The following is a 19,152-nucleotide window of genomic DNA, read 5'->3' as shown; positions in this document are numbered from 1 at the left end:
TCCATAATTTATGTTCACGGGTATAATATTGTGGTTGGGCATGGTAAAATACATAGAAAACATACATTTCATGTATTTTTGGTATTTTGTCATCCAAGCGATTAAAGAAAACCCCTTTTGCAGGTGAATACATCTGCTCGAATGCGCTACATATAGCACGTTTGTACACACCTTGGGGATGCGCCATATTTGACAGCAGCTGAAAGCTGCCACGCCACTACGACGCATCGTACCAGAGCGACTTGGAACGCCGGTCGTCCGTTCGATCACCCGACGAAACCGGCAACCATCGCAGTCGGCCGCCATCAATCAAACGCTTGTGCAAAAAACGACGACGGGCACATTAACATAGTCGTGCAGCGGGTCCTCACCCCTGCTAGAAACCAGGCCGCTCGATAAAGCACCCGTTTTTCGTTCGTAAGGACCGCGTCGCTAGTCAGTGAGAGTGATTTGTCGTAGGCAGGATAGGAGAGTGTAAAATTGGGCGTCGGGCTGTATGTTTATTTACCCAGAAGCGCTGGGCGTACGGTGTTACGGGATTTTTGTTTGTTTGTTAAAATAAGTCACCCCACTCAACCAAGCAACGATAAACCGCGTGCCGCACGAACGTCGCTAACATGGAGCAGGTCACGAAGCTGCGAATGAGCTTCGAAAAGCAGGAAAGCCTTATCAAGCTGGGCATCCTGACGACGGCGGCAATCCTGTGTAAGTAGCGCCAGGCGGTGCTGGTGCAGACGTAACCTCAAAAGTGTCATTACCCGTCTCCTTTTTTTTTTTTTCGCCCCGCAGCATTTTCTACACGCCTGTTTTCCGTCCTGCGGTTCGAGAGTGTCATCCACGAGTTTGATCCCTACTTCAACTACCGCACGACAAAGTATTTGGCCGAGCAGGGCTTTTATAACTTCCATAACTGGTTCGATGACCGAGCGTGGTATCCGCTGGGCCGCATCATTGGCGGCACCATCTATCCGGGGCTGATGGTAACGTCGGCCACGCTGTACCGGCTGATGTGGCTGCTGAACATCACGGTCGATATTCGGAACGTGTGCGTCTTTCTGGCCCCGTTCTTCTCGTCGCTTACGACCATCGTCACCTATCTGCTGACGAAGGAGATCCATAGCACGGGTGCCGGGCTGGTTGCGGGCGCCATGATCTCCATCGTGCCGGGCTATATCTCACGGTCCGTAGCCGGATCGTACGACAACGAGGGCATCGCGATCTTCTGCATGCTGCTCACGTACTACACCTGGATTAAGGCGGTCAAGACGGGAGCCATCCTATGGGCGACGCTGGCCGCGCTAGCCTACTTCTACATGGTTTCGTCCTGGGGCGGGTACGTGTTTCTCATCAATCTGATTCCCCTGCACGTGCTGGCCCTGATGGCGACCGGGCGCTTCACGCACCGTGTCTACATCGCCTACAGCACCCTCTACACGATCGGCACCATCCTGTCGATGCAGATCTCGTTCGTCGGCTTCCAGCCCGTCCAGAGCTCGGAGCATATGCTTGCGTTCGGCGTGTTTGGACTCTGCCAGCTGCATGCGTTCGTCGATTACGTGCGCTCTGCCGTGCCACGGGAGCACTTCGACTTGCTTTTCCAAGCGCTGGTCGTCACCATCGCATCCATCGCCGCCCTCCTCGGCCTGGTGCTGACCGTAACGGGCAAGATCTCACCCTGGACCGGTCGGTTCTACTCGCTGCTCGATCCGTCGTACGCGAAGAACCACATTCCGATCATCGCGTCCGTTTCCGAGCATCAGCCCACCTCCTGGTCGTCGTTCTACTTCGATCTGCAAATCCTGGTGTTCCTGTTCCCCGCCGGGCTGTACTTCTGCTTCGCCAAGCTCTCCGACGCCAACATCTTCATTATCCTGTACGGTGTGACGAGCATCTATTTCGCCGGCGTAATGGTACGTTTGATGCTGGTGCTCGCGCCCGTCATGTGCATCCTTTCCGGCATCGCCATTTCCCACCTGCTCACCAAGTACATCCGCAACGTGGACGTTGGTGGAACGGGAGTGCCCGGCGTGCCCGACGCTAACACGAGCAACCGCAAGGCGAAGGCTCGCTACGAGCAACAGTCGCCGGTGAAGAACGAGGTAGCGATCGGGTTCGTGCTGCTCGTCACCTTCCTGCTCATCACGTACACGTTCCACTGCACCTGGGTCACTTCGGAGGCATACAGCTCACCGAGCATCGTGTTGAGTGCCCGATCGCACGACGGAGGGCGCATCATATTCGACGACTTCCGTGAAGCTTACTACTGGCTAAAGATGAACACTCCAGAGGTACTTTCTTTACATAGAAATGGGTTTCACAGGTTTCGCCTCCTAACCTTAAAGAAAATATCTGTATTTAATACTTATAGGATGCTCGTTTTGCGTAATATTTACGGAAGAATATTTATGTCAAGGTACATGTTTGAAATCAGTCCATGGATTTAGAAGAGCAGTTCCTCGTTTGGAGGCGAAATCGTAATATGATCAACTAATCGCTTTTTTGTATGATGAAATAGTTTAAATTTGAGCTCCTTCTGGGAGGGAGATACAGTTGAATTTGGCTTACAGGCTGAATACCTGTCTCCCCTCGCACATAAAGCGCTATGATTGTCGCACTTTGATCTCTGAAACATTTGCTGAGTGGGCTATTTGTTAAAGTCGAACGAAATGAGATTGTTGTCTAAGTTTTCGTATCTATTATTATCTTCCCACTTGCCAGGATGCGCGTGTTATGTCTTGGTGGGATTATGGCTACCAAATTACGGCCATGGCCAACCGTACGATCCTGGTGGATAACAACACGTGGAACAACACGCACATTTCGCGCGTCGGGCAGGCGATGGCCTCAACCGAGGAGAAGGCGTACGAAATCATGAAGGAGCTCGACGTTGACTACGTGCTGGTTATTTTCGGTGGCCTCACGGGCTACTCGTCGGATGGTAAGAAACGATTGAACCTTCCCTTTCGATGGATAGCGAGATCGAACGTTTGTTTGTTCCCTTCACTTCAGACATCAACAAGTTCCTGTGGATGGTGCGTATCGGTGGAAGCACGGACCGTGGTGCGCACATCAAGGAGGTGGACTACTACGCGCAGAGCGGTGACTTCCGCATCGACAAGGAGGGTTCGCCAACGCTGCTGAACTGTCTGATGTACAAGATGTGCTACTATCGCTTCGGCCAGGTGTACACCGAGGGCGGCAAAGCGCCCGGCTACGATCGGGTTCGCGGTGCGGAGATCGGCAACAAGGACTTCGAGCTGGACGTGCTCGAGGAAGCGTACACCACCGAGCACTGGCTTGTGCGGATCTACAAGGTGAAAGATCTCAGCAATCGTGGTGTTTGAAGCGTTCTACCGTCTATCGTTTTTTTTTGTTTAATTCAACATTTTTCGAATCCCCTACAAGCCCCTGTTCTGTCCCCTTTCCTAGCATTGTATTGGCCCAAGTCAACGAGCAATGCTGATTTAATTTCCTTAAGTGCACAAGTAAATCGGTTTGAAGTGATTTTTGTAGATCAGAAGGATGGAGCCCTTTTTTGTTTACCACTTTGTGCGTTTGTCGAACATCGAGTCATATGAATTAGCACTAGTCGCGATATGTGTACCCTTTTTTTTACTTACCCATTTCCGTGGGATTTCCTATTTCTTTTTGCCCTTCCCCAGCAACGAACATGCCCTTTTTTGTTCTTTATCTTTATAATCGATTCTGCTCGCGTCATTTGCAAACCGAGCGACCGAACGCACACGATAGAATTGCCTTCGCAAAATAAACGTCACATTAAATCAGTCAGAGCCAAAAGCGATCAAACCTAGGTGCCGTTTTAAGAGAGAGAAAAAAAGTATAAAACACACAAGCCGACGGACGTTCAGTCCGACCATGTCCAGGTACCAGTCCATCACCAGCATTCCTCACGCACGGCAAGAAACTGTAATGGCAAGGCAATCTGTAATCATTCACCCCATTTTTGATCAGCTGGTGGGGCGCTGATAGGCGGCGCGGTTCTTGCCTCGGAACTAATGGAACAAATAAAAGAAAAAAAGAAGAATTTAATTTTACATCATAAGCCTCCTCTATTACTAACCTGCGCAGATGTCGGGCATTTCGAATATACATGCTGTTTGTTTCTGCCCGGCCACTACAAATATGCATCATGTTATCCCAAACTAGATATCCCTGGGAATTGAAAATTTAACTAACCGCAAGGATTCGATGCGAAAGAAGGTGCAACGGAAAGGAAAAACGCTTCTCGTTATACAAACATCCTTTGAACGGTCAGCCCTCATTTTTCTTTGTCGTTGATTGAGGAAGTTACTTATTGTTTGCTTTATCTAGTTGAGATAAATTATCATAAGAAATATGGTTTCATACGTCATACCTCAGCGGTCGTCGGCCTGTCCTGCGGGTTGGCCTGCGGCTCGGTTGCATTCGGTGCTCGAACAAATGCTATTGGCTGCTCGAATCTGCTCGAACGCAGCTCGAAAAGGAAGCACCCGTAGGTGTCAGCTGGTTTTGAAAGGCAGCGATATAGTTATCTCCCAACTGGGGACGGACCTTGTTGTTTTTTGTTGTGATACAGGCGCTCCCCGGCCCCCCGCGACCCGCACACGAAGTGGCGTAGGGTTCTGCCAGATTTGCCAGCCAGCAGTTTAGCAGTGAGCAGAAGCTTTCGATTTTTTGGTGGTGGACCGTGTGTAACGCCCAACTTTATCAGCGGCCAGCGGGCAGAGACAACGACAAAACAACGCACGAAGCGACTGCGAGTGACATGCGGTTGCGGAGTGCGTAGCACCCAGCCCAGCTTTGCTTTTGCATTGAAAATTACTTCCAAAACCATCCGACGGTGCAGCGGGCAGCGAAAGTGAAGGCAGTGAACGCAGTGAACGTACGCGGTGGACACGGAGAGTGGCGCCCGTATCAGGAGTGCATAGAATGTTTATATAATTCTGTTTACACCACCGTCCACGCAGCACCGTCAAAGGCAGGTCGGGAAGATCGTCAGGGTAGAACGGGCACAGGCGGGGGTTGATAAGTGCCAAAGCTGCTGCTGCTGCTGCACACTATCAGGCCGTGAAACGAAGCGTGGAACGTGCGAGAAACACCACCGCTTTCGGGACAGTCGAATTACGGGTGTCATCGTGTTTCGGCTGGATGCTGACGAACAGCAGGCAGTAATCCGGTGACGCGGCTGACGTCGTATTCGTTCGTTCGTTCGTTATCTTCACGGCAAACGGGGAGGGGTAGACACTTCTCCGTAGTGTCATTACTTTCGGCTGAGGAGGCAGCCAACCGATACCCTGGCAGCATACTGATGCTGCAAACGCCCGTACTTCGACATCGACACCAAAGAATCAATTAGAAAACGGCGCTGGCGGCGCTTTACTCGCGTAGGAAAAGCTAATCACCCGCTCGTTTGACCCTCGTCCCCGGGCTCGCGTTGCTCTCTTTCTCTCCGCCTCTGTTTGTTTTCCGTGCCGCTTACCTTGGCGGTCAAGGTTTCTAATTGAAAAGGCAATCCGTTTCCCCGCTGCAGTATTTGAGCTCCAGCACGCAATAACAACAATCTCCGACACAGTGCCAGCGGACATCCGGCAAAAAGGGAGTGCATCCCCAAGCCCGGCGAAGAAACAACTATCAGCCAAACTCAACCGCTCAGCCAACATCAAACCATGGTGGAGCCAATGTTCGACTATCAATTCCGCCACATCCTGATAGGGGACAGTACGGTCGGGAAGTCCTCCCTGCTGAAATACTTTACAGATGGCAAATTTGCTGAGGTAAGCCAACCTTCGCCAGCGTTGTGGTGACCATTTTGGATCAATTGTTTTGTTTTTGTTTTTAATCGGCTTTGGCTGTTTTTTTTCCCGCAGCTATCGGATCCGACGGTAGGGGTGGACTTCTTCGCCCACCTGATAGAGGTGAACGATGGGACGCGCATCAAACTGCAGCTGTGGGACACGGCCGGCCAGGAGCGGTTCCGGTCGATCACGAAATCGTACTACCGCAACTCGGTCGGCGTGCTGCTGGTGTACGACATCACGAACCATGCCAGCTTCGAGCACATCCCGCTGTGGATGATGGAGGCGAAGCGACACATCGAACCGCACCGGCCGGTGTTCGCGCTGGTCGGCTGCAAGCTGGACCTGGTCACCAGCGGGGCCCAGCAGCGCGAGGTCAGCGTCGAGGAGGCGCGCACGTTCGCCGAGCAGCACGAGCTCATCTTCGTCGAGACGTCCGCCCGGTCCGGCATGAACGTGCGCGAGGCGTTCTCGCTCGTCACGCAGGAGGTCTACAATCGGATCAAGAGCGGCGAGTACAAGGTCGAGGACGGCTGGGATGGCATCAAGAAAGGGTTCATGCGTCCGAACAATCTGGACTTCAACCTGGTGGTTGCCGAATCGGCCCGAAGTTCCTGCTGCTAAGGACGCAACTCATCGCAAAACGTGTGAGAGCATGCTGCGGAAACGCGGTCCCATCTGTCGACCGGTGCAAAAGGAGGGCAGGTACACCGGGCTTATCTTCCCTGCCGGCGAAAGGTAGCGAAACGGTCAGACGCTACCCTCTTAGACCTCTTCTTTCAGGCTGTAGAAACAACCCGCGCTTCGGTTTCCCTCGTTTCTAATCCACTGTCGCTCACTTTTTTTTCTTATCCCTTCCCTATTCAAACATTTCTGCTGTCCATACTCTTTCTCCGTCACATCGAGATGGAAATGGCATCGTCGTGGAAGTTCCTTCCACTTCGCCCCAGCCGTGTGTGGCTTACAATTGTACCATATGTTTTTTTATTTGTATAATCTTTAGTTAAGCTCCATTAACTCTTACTACACACCTCCACACTGAGAGGGTTTACTGATTTTACTTCGCTTGGGGTAGGCGACATTTTAATAGACTTACGTAAAATTTACCAATTGATCTATGTAGCTCTGATGATGTCAGAGAGGAATAGAAGAGGATGACGGTTAGATTCCCTTTTGCACTCCCCGGAGCGCTCATGCCAGGGTGTTTGCAGGTTTTGTGGTGTTTCTGATGTGATATTATCCGTACCAATGCTGTGCTGTCTACGTTTTTACTCGTATACTCAACGCTCTAGTGTCATGTCACGATGTTTAACTTGCTTTCAACCACTTTTATATTGGGCCAGCTTTACACGGATTCAAAATATCTGCTTAACAAAGGTGTCCCGGGTTGCCATTTGTAACAATTCGTCGTCTCGTCATATGCAGATTAGCGCCAGGAAATAGGCAAATATTTATTGTTTGCTAATATATCCGCAATTCTCTAGCTAGCCTTCACTTTTCTATTGAAGACGGATCGGATAGAACCGCTTCGCTGCAAAAGGCATTGGCCAAGTAGGGAAGGAAAAGGTAGTTCGTGGCCATCAGGTAGACCGAACGGACGCACTCACAATCACCAGTTGCAGATAGCCAATGTCACCGAGACACGTTTTACTAGTTTCGTTTCGGTTCAAGGGCAACCGAACTGTATCAATTTATGCTGTACAACGCGATGTACATTTTATACTAGACATTTGCTTTTTGTGTGTGTGTTTTTTTTTTTGTCTAAAACTGCTACAAACCCGCTCCACCCTGGCCGAACGAGCGTTTAACCAAAAAGTTATAAAATCAACCGGTACGTTGAAATATTCTTCCTCCCAACAGTCGAACAAAACGAAGGCATGTAGTTCTATTTAATCGATTCTTTCTTTTTTTACGAGCAGAGCAAAAGACGAACCGGGAGTCAACGTAACAATAAGTCGAACATAAATCTCTAGAGTATGTACATAACGTGTGTAGAATCAAAACTACATTAATATAGGAGGATATATATATATACGTAGCAGTTAGCGGGCGCCATGTGTTCCGTTGTTCAAAATTGAGAAAAAAAGAGGGACAGGTTTACCACTTTGGTGTCTAGGGAAAAGAGATGCGATGAAACTCTGGGCACACTTCCGGTTGCACATTGCCGAACAAATTGTACACGCAATCCGGTGTTTGGGTTGGGTTTTGTGCAGGAACGTTAGGCATTAGATTTGAGGGGAGCAAAATCGGAGCCGAGACGAAAACACAAGACAAACGGTGGGAATCCGGAGAATATAAAACTTATTCAATGAATGGTATAAACTAATTAAACACGTGTTTTTCGCTCTGAATGATGTGAGTTGCTTTTTTTTTGTTAGGGAAGCTAGGGAATTTTACAGTTCATGGCAACAGAAGGTTTCCGAAATTCCGAGTTCAACCCTATTTCAAATTTCATTTGTACGCGGCAAATGACCTTTGAGCGATCGATTACGATGAAATGGGCGCTTATCTTGGCGCTTATCGCAACGTGTAAGGAAGTTCCATTTCTTTCGTCTAAATCATGCAACGTGTTCGATGAGAAAGATGTAAGAGATTTGAAATCACCCTCAATGGAAGAAATTTTGTATTCGAACAATTTCCTAGAATTATTTACAAGACAACCTTGCATAGAGCAGCGTTCCCAGATAAAAAAAGACCCGATTTATATAGTCTATCTTACACAACGAGACCATTTCATTCCACCAGATAGCGTTTAACTTTCAGTCAATAATCTGCAATCGCATATCGTTGGTTACAAACGAAACGACGGTCTGAAGGACGGCTTTCTGTGCGGACACGTTGCCGGTCAGCAGCGGCAGTATCACCATCAGGTCGGTGGCGTCGAACTCCGACAGGGCCTCGACGATAAGCTTCTTGAGTCGCTCCTGCTCGCGGACGCTCAGATCGTGCTGTATGACATGGCTCAGCGGTTTGAACTGGTCGTTGGTCATGGCGTAAGCCAGCAGGCCACCGACTGCACCGCCAGCGAAGAGCCCGATCGGGCCGGCCACCAGCCCCCCGATGAACGAGGACGATCCGGCGATGGCGGCCCCCTTGGCGCTGCTCTTGATCGCTACGCGCACTCCCTCCTTATCCATCAGCTCGCCCACGGCAACGAACAGTTTCCGCGTGTCGATTGGCATAGTTTCTTGTATTTGTAACCGACGTGTAAAGCACCTGCGGAGAAGTGGTCTGCTATCTGTAACGCTGTGAAGTACAAAAATATCCCATTATTAACACGTTCTTATTCGTTAGTCATAGTTAGTCGTACGTTCTAGGGTGAAGGTTAACGTGTTTCAGCAAGCGCACATTGGTGATGCGTTTTATCGACCCAGCCTTGAGCCGTTTGAGAATATTTGTAAAACTAGTGAAAATCTTAGCACCAGATCCGCGACTAGGATTGTTTTCGATTGTTTTCGTTTAACAACTTAATTCCGCACGTCCACCGTAGTTGCTTGCTCGTTTATTACTTACGCTGTACTTCTCTTGTGCGGGATTCGTACCCCGCAACGATTGGGTGGTGAAGTGATGCAATCAGCAGTATAAACTTGCGGCTGGCTACGAAATGACAGCAGCTGTCAAGGTATATAGAACCGTACGTGTACCTATCGCTGGGCTGCCAACAACTCAGCCCAAAATCTACCTCTACTCGCCATTCCGGTTCGGTTCCGGTGTTATTTATATTTGTGCCGGGCAGTGGGATCGTGGAACGTGCGTAGAATAGTATGAACTTTCCGTGATGAGTGGTGAAAATTATCGTAGTGCAACGAAATGTAAGTAACACACACCAGCATGCAGCGGGGGGGAAAGTGTGTCGCACCAAACAGCTCACTCTCTCTTCCATCAACCTTCCGGAAACGGAACACAGCACACGAGCCGGGCTGGAATGATCCGCCAAAAGTTCCGGCTGGTGCCAGCGGCAGCGGTTCACAGCAGCCAAAACTTGCACTCAACAAACGGGTGGCGTTTCCGTTGCAAAGTCGGCCGCCCGCGGTCCAACCGACGAATGGACCACCGGGGGCACCTCCCATCATTCAACCACCACTAGGGCCACCTGCAACAGCAGCACCTCCCGGTGGAGTGGCGAAGGAGCGCAAGCAGGCGGACACGGCCGAGACGATGGTTGCCGATCGGGAGGAAATGCTTGCGCTGGTACGTGCCGCCCTGGACGATTCCATTCACCGCCTGGAGGAATCCCGGCGTGAGGAGACGCAGAAGCGAATCAATCTAATTTACGAAGCATGGACGGCCGGGAAGCTGCCGGAAGGGCTCGAGAAGCACCTGCATAGTCTGGCAAGCGGTAAGAGAAACGTTTCTTCTTTTGTTTTACCTCGCCACGCCTTTGAAAATCTATTCCACCTGCAAATTATTTCCGTTCCGACAGCGCTCGAGGAGATGGATGCGGCCCGTGCGGGAGCAATCCATCGGTCGATTATCTGTGATTACGGTGGCAAGTGTGCACTGTGGGCTCCGGCGCTGCGTCAGCTTATTTTTGCGCTACCCCAACCTCAAAACGATGAGCAAAACGAGCCGAATGTGATCGCTAAGCCGGTTTAGTTTACGTGCAATTCGTTTCGTCCCGCGTACGGGACGCCACATTATGATATACTTTAATGATAATAATAATGTAATGTTATAATTCTGGCCGTGTGTCATTTGCATTGCCTTAGATCTCTACTCGGACGGTATGTGTCTGGTGCGAATAACCTGCTCCATGAAGGTGGCCGACTGCTTGGGTACTCGCTCCAGCTCGGGACTGCTGAAGTTGACGTAGTACAAGCCGAATTTTTCACTGCAAGCACAACCAAAGGGAACATTGGTCAAGGGTGTGTTCGGTATACGGAGATAGGGTGCGGAAATTTACCTGTAGCCACGCAGCCACTCGAAGTTATCGATGATGCTCCAGGCCGTGTAGCCGATGACGTTGCAACCGTCCTTGTTGATCGCGGCCAGGATCGCCCCTAGATGGCCCCGATAGTAGTCGATACGGCCCGTGTCCTGCAGCTGCCCATCGTCCGAGAAGCCGTTCTCGGTGATCAGGACGTTCGGATTGTTGTAGCGCACGCGGAACCAGTTCAGGACGCCGCGCAACCCTTCCGGCACCACGTACAGCCAGGTGGATTTTGCCCGCGGCCAGCGGGGATCGACCGTTTGAATGATGCGCGCATCCCGGGCCCACGATGGCGGCAGCGTCGGGTCGTAATCTTCGCTCGCTAGCGTGGCGAGCCGGCTGGAGTAGTAGTTGTAGGCGAAGAAGTCGCAGCTGCCACGGATCAACGTTCGCTGCTCGTCGGTGAACGTTGGCAGCCGGGATGTGTAGCGTCCCTCCCGCAGGCTGTTCTCGCCAATATCCGCGATCATCGTGGCCGGATAGTTTCCCTCCGCCCCGAACAGCGGATCCGAGAACCAACCGATCTGCGGTGGAACAGGAAGGAACATTTGTTTTGTGTCCATTTATCAAACGTCACAGAGATGAAATCGAATCTTTGGAATGTTCCCCGAATGCTTTTTAGTGATCTTTTTAACCGCTGTTCTTGTTAAAATTGTTTAAATCCCTAAATTGCTACTTTTTAGAATATTTTCACATGTCCACGTTAGTTTACTCTCTTCAATTTGTTTTGAATCGAAAAATCGGATATGTTTGTTTCAAATTTTGCTTGTTCGCCTTTCTGGATGGTTGAGTTGAAGTGCCTGTTCACCTGAAATTCGAGGGCCCGCTCGACGACCACCGGTGGCGTAGCGTTGGTGGCCGGATAGTAGAACCGTCCGCTCAGCGTCAGCCCGATCACACCGTCCTGTGCGTCGCGATAGTGCGCGTTGTAGTGGTGGTAGGCGGCCGCATGGCTGAGCAGGACGTGGTGGGCGCACAGATACTCCCCGACGCCGGTGGCGTACACGAGCGGCCCCGACCGCCCCGTGCCGTAGCCCTCCACGCAGAAATCGTACGGCTCGTTGTGCGTTATCCAAACGCGCACCTGTTCGGAAGAGGGGAACGGCGATGGGTGAGTGCGGGTTTTCCTACGGCAGCCAGGCCCTTTTTTACCCGGTCGCCAAACGTGCTGAAGAGGACGTCCGCATACTGGCGGAAGTATTCGACGATCAGCGGGGACGCGAACCCGCCCAGATTCTGCAGGTATTGCGGGACGTCGTAGTGCAGCATGGTGACCACCGGCTCGATGCCATACAGCAGCAGGTTGTCGATCAGCTGGTTGTAGTAGTCGACCGCTGCCTGGTTGAGTGAGGACGGATCGCCGAGTGGCAGCAGCCGGGACCACGAGATCGAGAAGCGATAGAAATCGAACCCGACCCAGCTGAGCGCATCGATATCCTGCTGGAACAGGTGGTACGAGTCGGCGGCCCGGTCACCGGTCGCACCGTCCACCACCAGCTCCGGATGGGTGTGCGTCAGCGTGTCCCATACGCTCGGCCCCCGGCCGGATTCGTTCCACGCGCCCTCGATCTGGTAGGCGGCGGTCGCTGCACCGAATAGGAAATCGTACCCAAACTGTTCCTCAGACGGCGAGCGTGCCGTAGTCGGGGCCGGAGTGCCACCACCACCACCACCATCAGGTGGCGGTTTGAGTGCACGCCGCAGTCGGGAGGGGAACCCGGCCGGACGGAACGTTTGCACCAGCAGCGTTTGCGTTGTGCTACCCGGAGCGGCCTCACTACCCACCACCGCCGCGGCCAGTATCACCGCCCAAAGCAGTGACGTGACGCACAACACCATCGTGAAAAACAAAACTCACTACACACCACGGCGCGGGTCGGACTGAAACTGACCGAAACGAACTAGCGTTAGCAATGGGTAAGTTAACTCTGCCACGGCCCTTATCTGTCGTCCCCTGCAGGTTCCCGTTGCGTAGAAAATGCCGCTATTAGTGGCCTCAAATCAGGTCGCACTATTTCACCCACCGTCGCGTCCCCGAGCGTCCCCAATCGAGGCTGTTTGCCTGATAACACCACCATGGAACCATCGCACTCTACTCAATTTAATTGAACGCCGGCTTGATGCGCGCCACGGACGAACGAACAACACGCTCGCACCAGCGATCAGCTGTGTGTAGGTCGCTTCACGGAAGCTTACCGTTCTATATCGCGACCTTCGACATGGGAATGTTTGTGCATCACCACTTCTTATCGGCGCAATGCGCGACCGGCTCGAGGCTAACCCTTGAGGGGCCAATGTTTGTTTTCAGCGACGATCGACACTTCAAAAATAGATTTGATCAAATAAAAAAACACTTGTCGATGGTAAACGATGCGTTCACTTACATTTTTAAATGTCGTTCGATTTTTTTTTTGTGAAAACCTTTATCAAATACAAGTTTTTCTTTAAACCACTTTAATTAACTTTAATTACAATATAAAAGTCGATATAAGTTTCATATTAATATAAAAATATGTTCCTCTTACTGAAAATGTTGTCTTCCCGGCCGAAATCGGGCAATTTTGCTAGATCATGAATAAATAAAATCCCTTTAAAGAATAATAAATGAATTCCTTTGTCGACTTCTTATTGCATTATCCGACATTTGACATTTCAGGTCGAAAAATCACATATAGGCATGTACGGTTTTTGGTAGAAAAGTGCAGCACGGTTCTCCTTGGGAAGTCTCGTACACAAGTCTTGGACACTTGTATGGAAAGTGCCATACTCAACTCTTGAAAGCTTGTATGGAAAGTCTTGAACACAAGTCTTCCATGCAAGTACTTGTATTAATCGAGCACGGAAGTTTTTAAAAAATCGGAAAAATTGCGTGTCCTTTCCATGCAAATTTGTAAAGAAAACCGCAGATTTTTGTTTAAAAATTTAAGGAACCTAGCATGCAAGTTTTTAAAAAATCGGAAAAACGCGATCAACTTGCAAACAATTTTATCGAAAAAACCGCAAATTTTTGTTCGTGTTTTTCAACGTGTAAATTTCGCGAAAATTGCATGCAACTTGCATGCAAATTTTGCCCACTTTCTTAAGACTTTCATGTAAGTTTTCCCGGAAGTGCTCCAGAGAAAAACTCCGGAAAAACTTGCATGCAAGTCTTAAGAAAGTGGGCAAAACTTGCATGCAAGTTGTATGCAATTTTCACGAAAATTACACGGTAAAAAACACGAACAAAAATTTGCGGATTTTTCGACTAAGTTGTCTGCAAGTTGAACGCATTTTTTTCCGATTTTTTTAAAACTTCCATGGACGATTAATACAAGTACTTGCATAGAAGACTTGTGTCCGAGACTTCCCAAGGAGCTGCATATTCGAGCTGAAAAATTCAATTTTCGTCGGAAAAATCTAATTTTTTCAGGATTTTTCCGGAATAAAAACCTGAAAACGATGGTGATATTTTTGTATATAAATATGCTAAAATATCATTAAAATAAAATATTTTCGGATAATTTAATTCGTTTTACTTACCGACTTCCCATATTCCCCATGCAACATAAAAATTATAGTAATATTTTTTGTCAAATCTTTGAGTAGCAAAATTTTTGCTTAGCCTGGAAAAGTCGTTGGTTTAAAAAATGTTTTAAGCAAATTTTATTAAAAAAATTGTTCTAAAAAAGTGTGCTAAAAACGCTTGGTCACAGCTCTGCGCAACCGCATGCGGTTGCGTTTTTTCCCATGGGAGAGATAGGAGCTGTCATGGGCTGTCACCGCAGACACAAGACGTTGCGGTTTCTGTACTTAAAAATCAAACGACTTTGATTCTTGCCGCAGACTGTTGCGTTTTTATATGTCAACAGTAAATATTGTTCCTAGTAGACTTTAATGAGATTGTATGCTCATATAAGTGGTATATTCAAACATTAAAGTATTATTTTTGGCAAAAAGCTGTGCTCGTTTGACAGATCAAAAACGCAACCGCATGCGGTTGCGGAAAGCTGTGACCATAGGTTCAACGTGTTAAAGTCGTTTTACTTACCTACTTCCCATATATTTACGGATTATGGTTAATAGTAAATCAACAAGGGGGTCATAGTTATTTAAAGCGTTTATTTATTCTACTTATTGATTAACCCGATTTCATCCGGGTAAAAATAAATTTCAAGCGAGAGTTTACTACCATCTTTATCTTTCAAGTCTATCGCTTGAAGTTAAGGCCAGAGATATGGATAAAATCACCGAACCCTTAAGTGACGATTGTTCGTTTGTAAATTTTTTTATTTTCCATTTTCATTTATTGCAAGCTGCCTGATTTACAAGCTGTTACAAGCTGCCCCCTGCCTTCCCCACACCCCTACAGTGTTGTTGTAAATAAAACACAGCAGAAAACACGAAGCTATTATTTTTCGTGTCATTTTGAAAACCACGGTTCTATGAAAAAAAAAAGTAACAAAAAGAAACATTTATGAGGCACGTATGCCCAAAAGTAAAGCTTAAAGCTATTTTATTAACCCAAATAACTATTTTAGGATAATGCAAAAATAGTACATAGTAAATAGACGAAGGTGAAAATATTCTTTATCATAATTTTTATTGACGCTTTATTTTTATTCTAGGTTTATACATTATCGAAAAACTTCTGTACTTGTGCCTTTCGTTCCGGAGAGCCTGAGATTTCGCAAATTATTTGAAGGTTTACACAAAATTCTGACAAAATAAGAACTTCACTTAGATCACTTAGAGCGTTGTTAGCTGCGTATTATGTACTAGTTGACCCTGTTAGAGGCCACCGCATGCTTCCACCTCTTATGCAATCCGAACCATGCGTGATAAGAACCTTCAGACGGGGTCGCACGGATTGATTAGCAAACAGAAGAAGCAAAGAACTAAATAAAAAATGGAAGAGAACGTTGCAGTGGAAGTTGTTTGTTTACGGCTTACTTCGTAGAACGTCGCACCGGTTACAGAAGGGGGGGATGGAAGAGATTCGCGTGAAGTGACTGCGCAGCGTAACGAGAAGAAGTAATAAATTGCACAATCTAAAGTCGTTTGAGATTACTGCATCCGATAAAAGGCGAATTCGTAGAAAATTTATAAGATCTTGTTCAATTGCATTTACATTTACATTTACACATCACCTTCAACCACCTTGAGTGTAATGTTGAGTAGCTGAAATTAAGAATGTTGTATATTACCCGTGGAACACGCTTACTTCACTGTCAGATTGAGAGAAGCAATAGATTCAAGTATTTAATGAACACCTTCTCGATTGCAATATCTCATTTAAACGCTTGGAATACTTTACCACGTCAGCCATTTTGCAGATCTGCTCTTTATACTAGCATAGAAATGTACTAATAGAATAGTAACCTGTACGAATGACAAAAATGTGTTCTTTTGAAACCCAAGTTTGCGTTGCTGTAAATAACAAGTCTTAGTATTTGTTTTACAAACCAAATTTACCAAAATGTATCGTACTAAAAAGAAGTTCCCAAACCCTCAGTCAAAGTGTTAATTAGTATAAAAAAATAATTTAAACTACACTGATCGTACTCAAAACCTGACTAAAAAGCGTGTCAGTCAACGTGTCAGTGTATGCATTTATTAAAAAGTGTAGTACTAACAAATTTTATTAAAAATATTCGTACTAAAATGATGTTCGAAAACCTTTGACGATCTAAGTGTTTATTAGTTTTATAACCAGTATAGCAAAACTAATTGTACTAAAAATCGGTACTAAAACCGAGGGGCAGTCCACGGGTTAATGTATGTGTTATTTGGGATTGTAACAGTAACATTTCCTGTAAATGGTGATTCAGAAAGTGGGATTATGAACGGAACTAGTAAAACACTAGAGTACAATTTTAGAGAAAACTGTGAAGATGATCCGAACAAATCGACCGATTTTGTGAAAGGGGGAAGGAGCTGCCGATCCTGAATTTCATGAACATTCACTTTGATCACGTCTAAGCGTGAAAACTTTTTATTAAAAAAGAGAAAAGAGTACATTTAAATTCAACAGATGATTTACGTTATAGAAAGATACTTACTGATCGAAAATATATTTTAAAAAACGGGAAGCTTTCCCGAACTAACACAACAGTCGGATGATATCACCACTTTACCTTGCAAAGCACAGACGACGCGGTTTGTTTTTACAGTTTTTCTTCAATAACTATAATTTTATTTTTCAATTATAAAAAGTAACACAAAGTTCACTTTGTCTGTGTGCTACGACACGTGTCTGTCCTTGCTTGTTTTTTTTTGTTTGTTTTTAATCTAATTTTTCCTTCTTCCTTTCCTTCACCACAGCAGCAGCTTCCTTTTATTCCTCCTTCAGCGCTTCTGCCTTCTTCTTACCCTTTTGCTTACCCACTGGCGAGTGGTGCCCCCATTCGCTTGGTTTTACGTTTACGTTACTGCCTGTGTGTGCATGTATGTGTACATATAGTTTCGCATGTATGAGCGATTGTATATTGGCGCACAAGTGTATGTATACATGAATGAGTTTACTGTTATTTCCTCAATTACTACGCTCGAATCGCTCGTCTCTAGTATGTCTGTGTGTAGTGTGTGTGTGTGTGCGTTTGTATGTATGTTAATGTTTTTCTGTTCACGCAAGTTGCATGCTTTCATTTTCCTCTGTAACGCGGCCACATTTATCTACTGCTTTCATGTCCTTCTCCTTCATCTTTCTTTTGCTATTCCTCTTCGCCACAGATTTATGTTTTGTGTTTTATTTCGACTTTTAAGTTTGTTTTTTGTTGTTTTTCTCCATTTTAATTTTTGGTATAATTTACTCGAATTGTCCGCGACCCTCGCATGTAAACGACTTTTGCTTTACACAGCGGTTTTCTTATTAACTCGCTCTGAATTTACCGTGTAAGAAACCCCCGAATTGTGTTCGAAAACGACTACATACGAACCTGTAGGTGGAAAACGATAGTAATACATACGAGCCTCTCCCCCCCCCCGGTTTGATTTCTTCATCATCTTCTTTCTATTCTTCCTCTCTTGCTTCAACGGCTTCTTTACCTTTTTGCTCTTCTTCGTTTTCTTTTCTACTTCTACTTCTTCTCATTTTCTTCTCCTCTTTATCCTTTTGCTTCTTGCTCGTTTTCTTCTTCGTATCTTAAAAGGGAGCGAACATAAATTTGTGATGCAACGCCAAATGGTGCAATTGTTCCTAAAGTTTTGTTTGTTAGTTTTGTTTCTCCTTCTCTCTGGCCTCCATCTCTCCATGTTTAGTGCGGATTGGTTTTCCTCTTTTCGTTCCTCCACTATCGTCCGCTCGCCGTTGCTTTTTGTTTTCTTCTCATAATCATATGTGGGCTAATTTTATGCATGAGGGCGTGTTGTAAACATGTGTGGGATGTGCTGATAGGCGATTGCGTGCGTTTGCACATATGTGTGTCCCTGTGTGAATGTGTGTGTGTGTGTATGTGTGGTTACTGTTTTGCTTGCCTTTTTGCCGTGCCAGTTTGTTTTCAATGGCGATAACATTTAAAAACACCATCGAGTTTGGGATTCATCCATCTTCTATACTTTATGTGGGTACGAGTGTATGTGTGTGTGTGTTATCAACTTTTTTCTTTTCTCTTCTGCCCCATTCTGCTACTCACTTCCGGTTGAGTGTTTCTTTTTTATTTTCTGCGCAATCCGATCACCTTTTTTAACACCTGCCTGCCCTTAGCTCCTTTCTCTCGCGTCCTTCCGTGCGAACAATCTTGCTTTTCGATCGTTTGAAGGTGTGCGTCGTGCGTGGGAGTGTGCGTCTAAGTATCCGTGCAAAAAAGCAACTACAGAAATGTATCCTTTCGGAAGTGTTTACAAAAACAGTTGGTTTGTTGAATTTGGTAATCAAATTTAAGCGAAAATGTTTGTACTAAAAATATGTACTAAAACAGCTTTTCAGCTAACGTGTCAAACCGGGTCAAACCAAATTTAATCGAAAATGATTGTACTAAAAATCTGTACTAAAACAGCTTTTCAGTCAACGTGCCATCGGGTGTGCATCCCCACCGGATGTCGGCTTACTCTTCCGAAGAACATCGATAAACATGAGAACATAAGTTACGTTTACTTAAATCAGTAGGCTTCTGTACTTCCTTAGTCATCTTAGCCTTTGCTTCGATGGAGTTATTTTGAGGGATCGGTATACATACGTTTCATACGCACACACACATACATACACGGTTATACACACACCCCTGCACATATTAAAATAAGCGCTCGGTTACACCGCTCGTCACAAAAGATCAGGTTCGAACCGAGGCAAAATTTACGTCACCCTTTGCCAGAACGGATTCGAAAACAATCCTTCCCGAATTCGGGTTCGACAATTGAAACAATCGCGCTTGACGCGGAAGTTTTACCGGCAATTTATCGCTTTCGGTTCAGAATTCCTCTTTTATTGACATCTACCATGCACAGATTGTT

The 19,152-nt window shown here is 46.9% G+C and overlaps 5 protein-coding genes across 5 annotated transcripts; 3 read left to right on the top strand and 2 right to left on the bottom strand.

Moving 5' to 3' along the window:
- Positions 1-262: 262 nt before the first annotated feature.
- Positions 263-3,344, top strand: LOC131290379 (dolichyl-diphosphooligosaccharide--protein glycosyltransferase subunit STT3A). Its single transcript, XM_058319530.1, has 4 exons — positions 263-705; positions 790-2,288; positions 2,719-2,938; positions 3,010-3,344. Exons 1-4 carry the CDS (start codon positions 618-620, stop codon positions 3,342-3,344), a joined length of 2,142 nt encoding a protein of 713 aa, XP_058175513.1. The 5' UTR covers positions 263-617.
- A 2,257-nt stretch (positions 3,345-5,601) lies between these two features.
- Positions 5,602-6,649, top strand: LOC131290803 (ras-related protein Rab-39B). The gene is made up of 2 exons (XM_058319981.1): positions 5,602-5,774; positions 5,868-6,649. Exons 1-2 carry the CDS (start codon positions 5,667-5,669, stop codon positions 6,417-6,419), a joined length of 660 nt encoding a protein of 219 aa, XP_058175964.1. The 5' UTR covers positions 5,602-5,666; the 3' UTR covers positions 6,420-6,649.
- Positions 6,650-8,382: 1,733 nt separating this feature from the next.
- On the bottom strand, positions 8,383-9,289 carry LOC131290905 (protein C19orf12 homolog). Its single transcript, XM_058320091.1, has one exon. The coding sequence runs from the start codon at positions 8,975-8,977 to the stop codon at positions 8,555-8,557; it is 423 nt and encodes a 140-aa protein (XP_058176074.1). The 5' UTR covers positions 8,978-9,289; the 3' UTR covers positions 8,383-8,554.
- Positions 9,290-9,573: 284 nt separating this feature from the next.
- LOC131290949 (steroid receptor RNA activator 1-like) lies at positions 9,574-10,427 on the top strand. The gene is made up of 3 exons (XM_058320140.1): positions 9,574-9,607; positions 9,703-10,134; positions 10,219-10,427. The coding sequence occupies exons 1-3, from the start codon at positions 9,574-9,576 to the stop codon at positions 10,389-10,391; spliced, it is 639 nt and encodes a 212-aa protein (XP_058176123.1). The 3' UTR covers positions 10,392-10,427.
- Positions 10,428-10,508: 81 nt separating this feature from the next.
- On the bottom strand, positions 10,509-12,564 carry LOC131291105 (myrosinase 1-like). The gene is made up of 4 exons (XM_058320295.1): positions 11,878-12,564; positions 11,534-11,809; positions 10,699-11,249; positions 10,509-10,626 (listed from the first exon to the last, which is right to left on the bottom strand). The coding sequence occupies exons 1-4, from the start codon at positions 12,562-12,564 to the stop codon at positions 10,509-10,511; spliced, it is 1,632 nt and encodes a 543-aa protein (XP_058176278.1).
- Between the last annotated feature and the right edge of the window lie 6,588 nt (positions 12,565-19,152).

This window comes from Anopheles ziemanni, chromosome X (genome assembly GCF_943734765.1).
Source record: "Anopheles ziemanni chromosome X, idAnoZiCoDA_A2_x.2, whole genome shotgun sequence".
Lineage (NCBI taxonomy): Eukaryota > Metazoa > Arthropoda > Insecta > Diptera > Culicidae > Anopheles > Anopheles ziemanni.
Note: the sequence above shows the minus strand (reverse complement) of the source record. Positions and strands in the feature narration are given on the sequence as shown.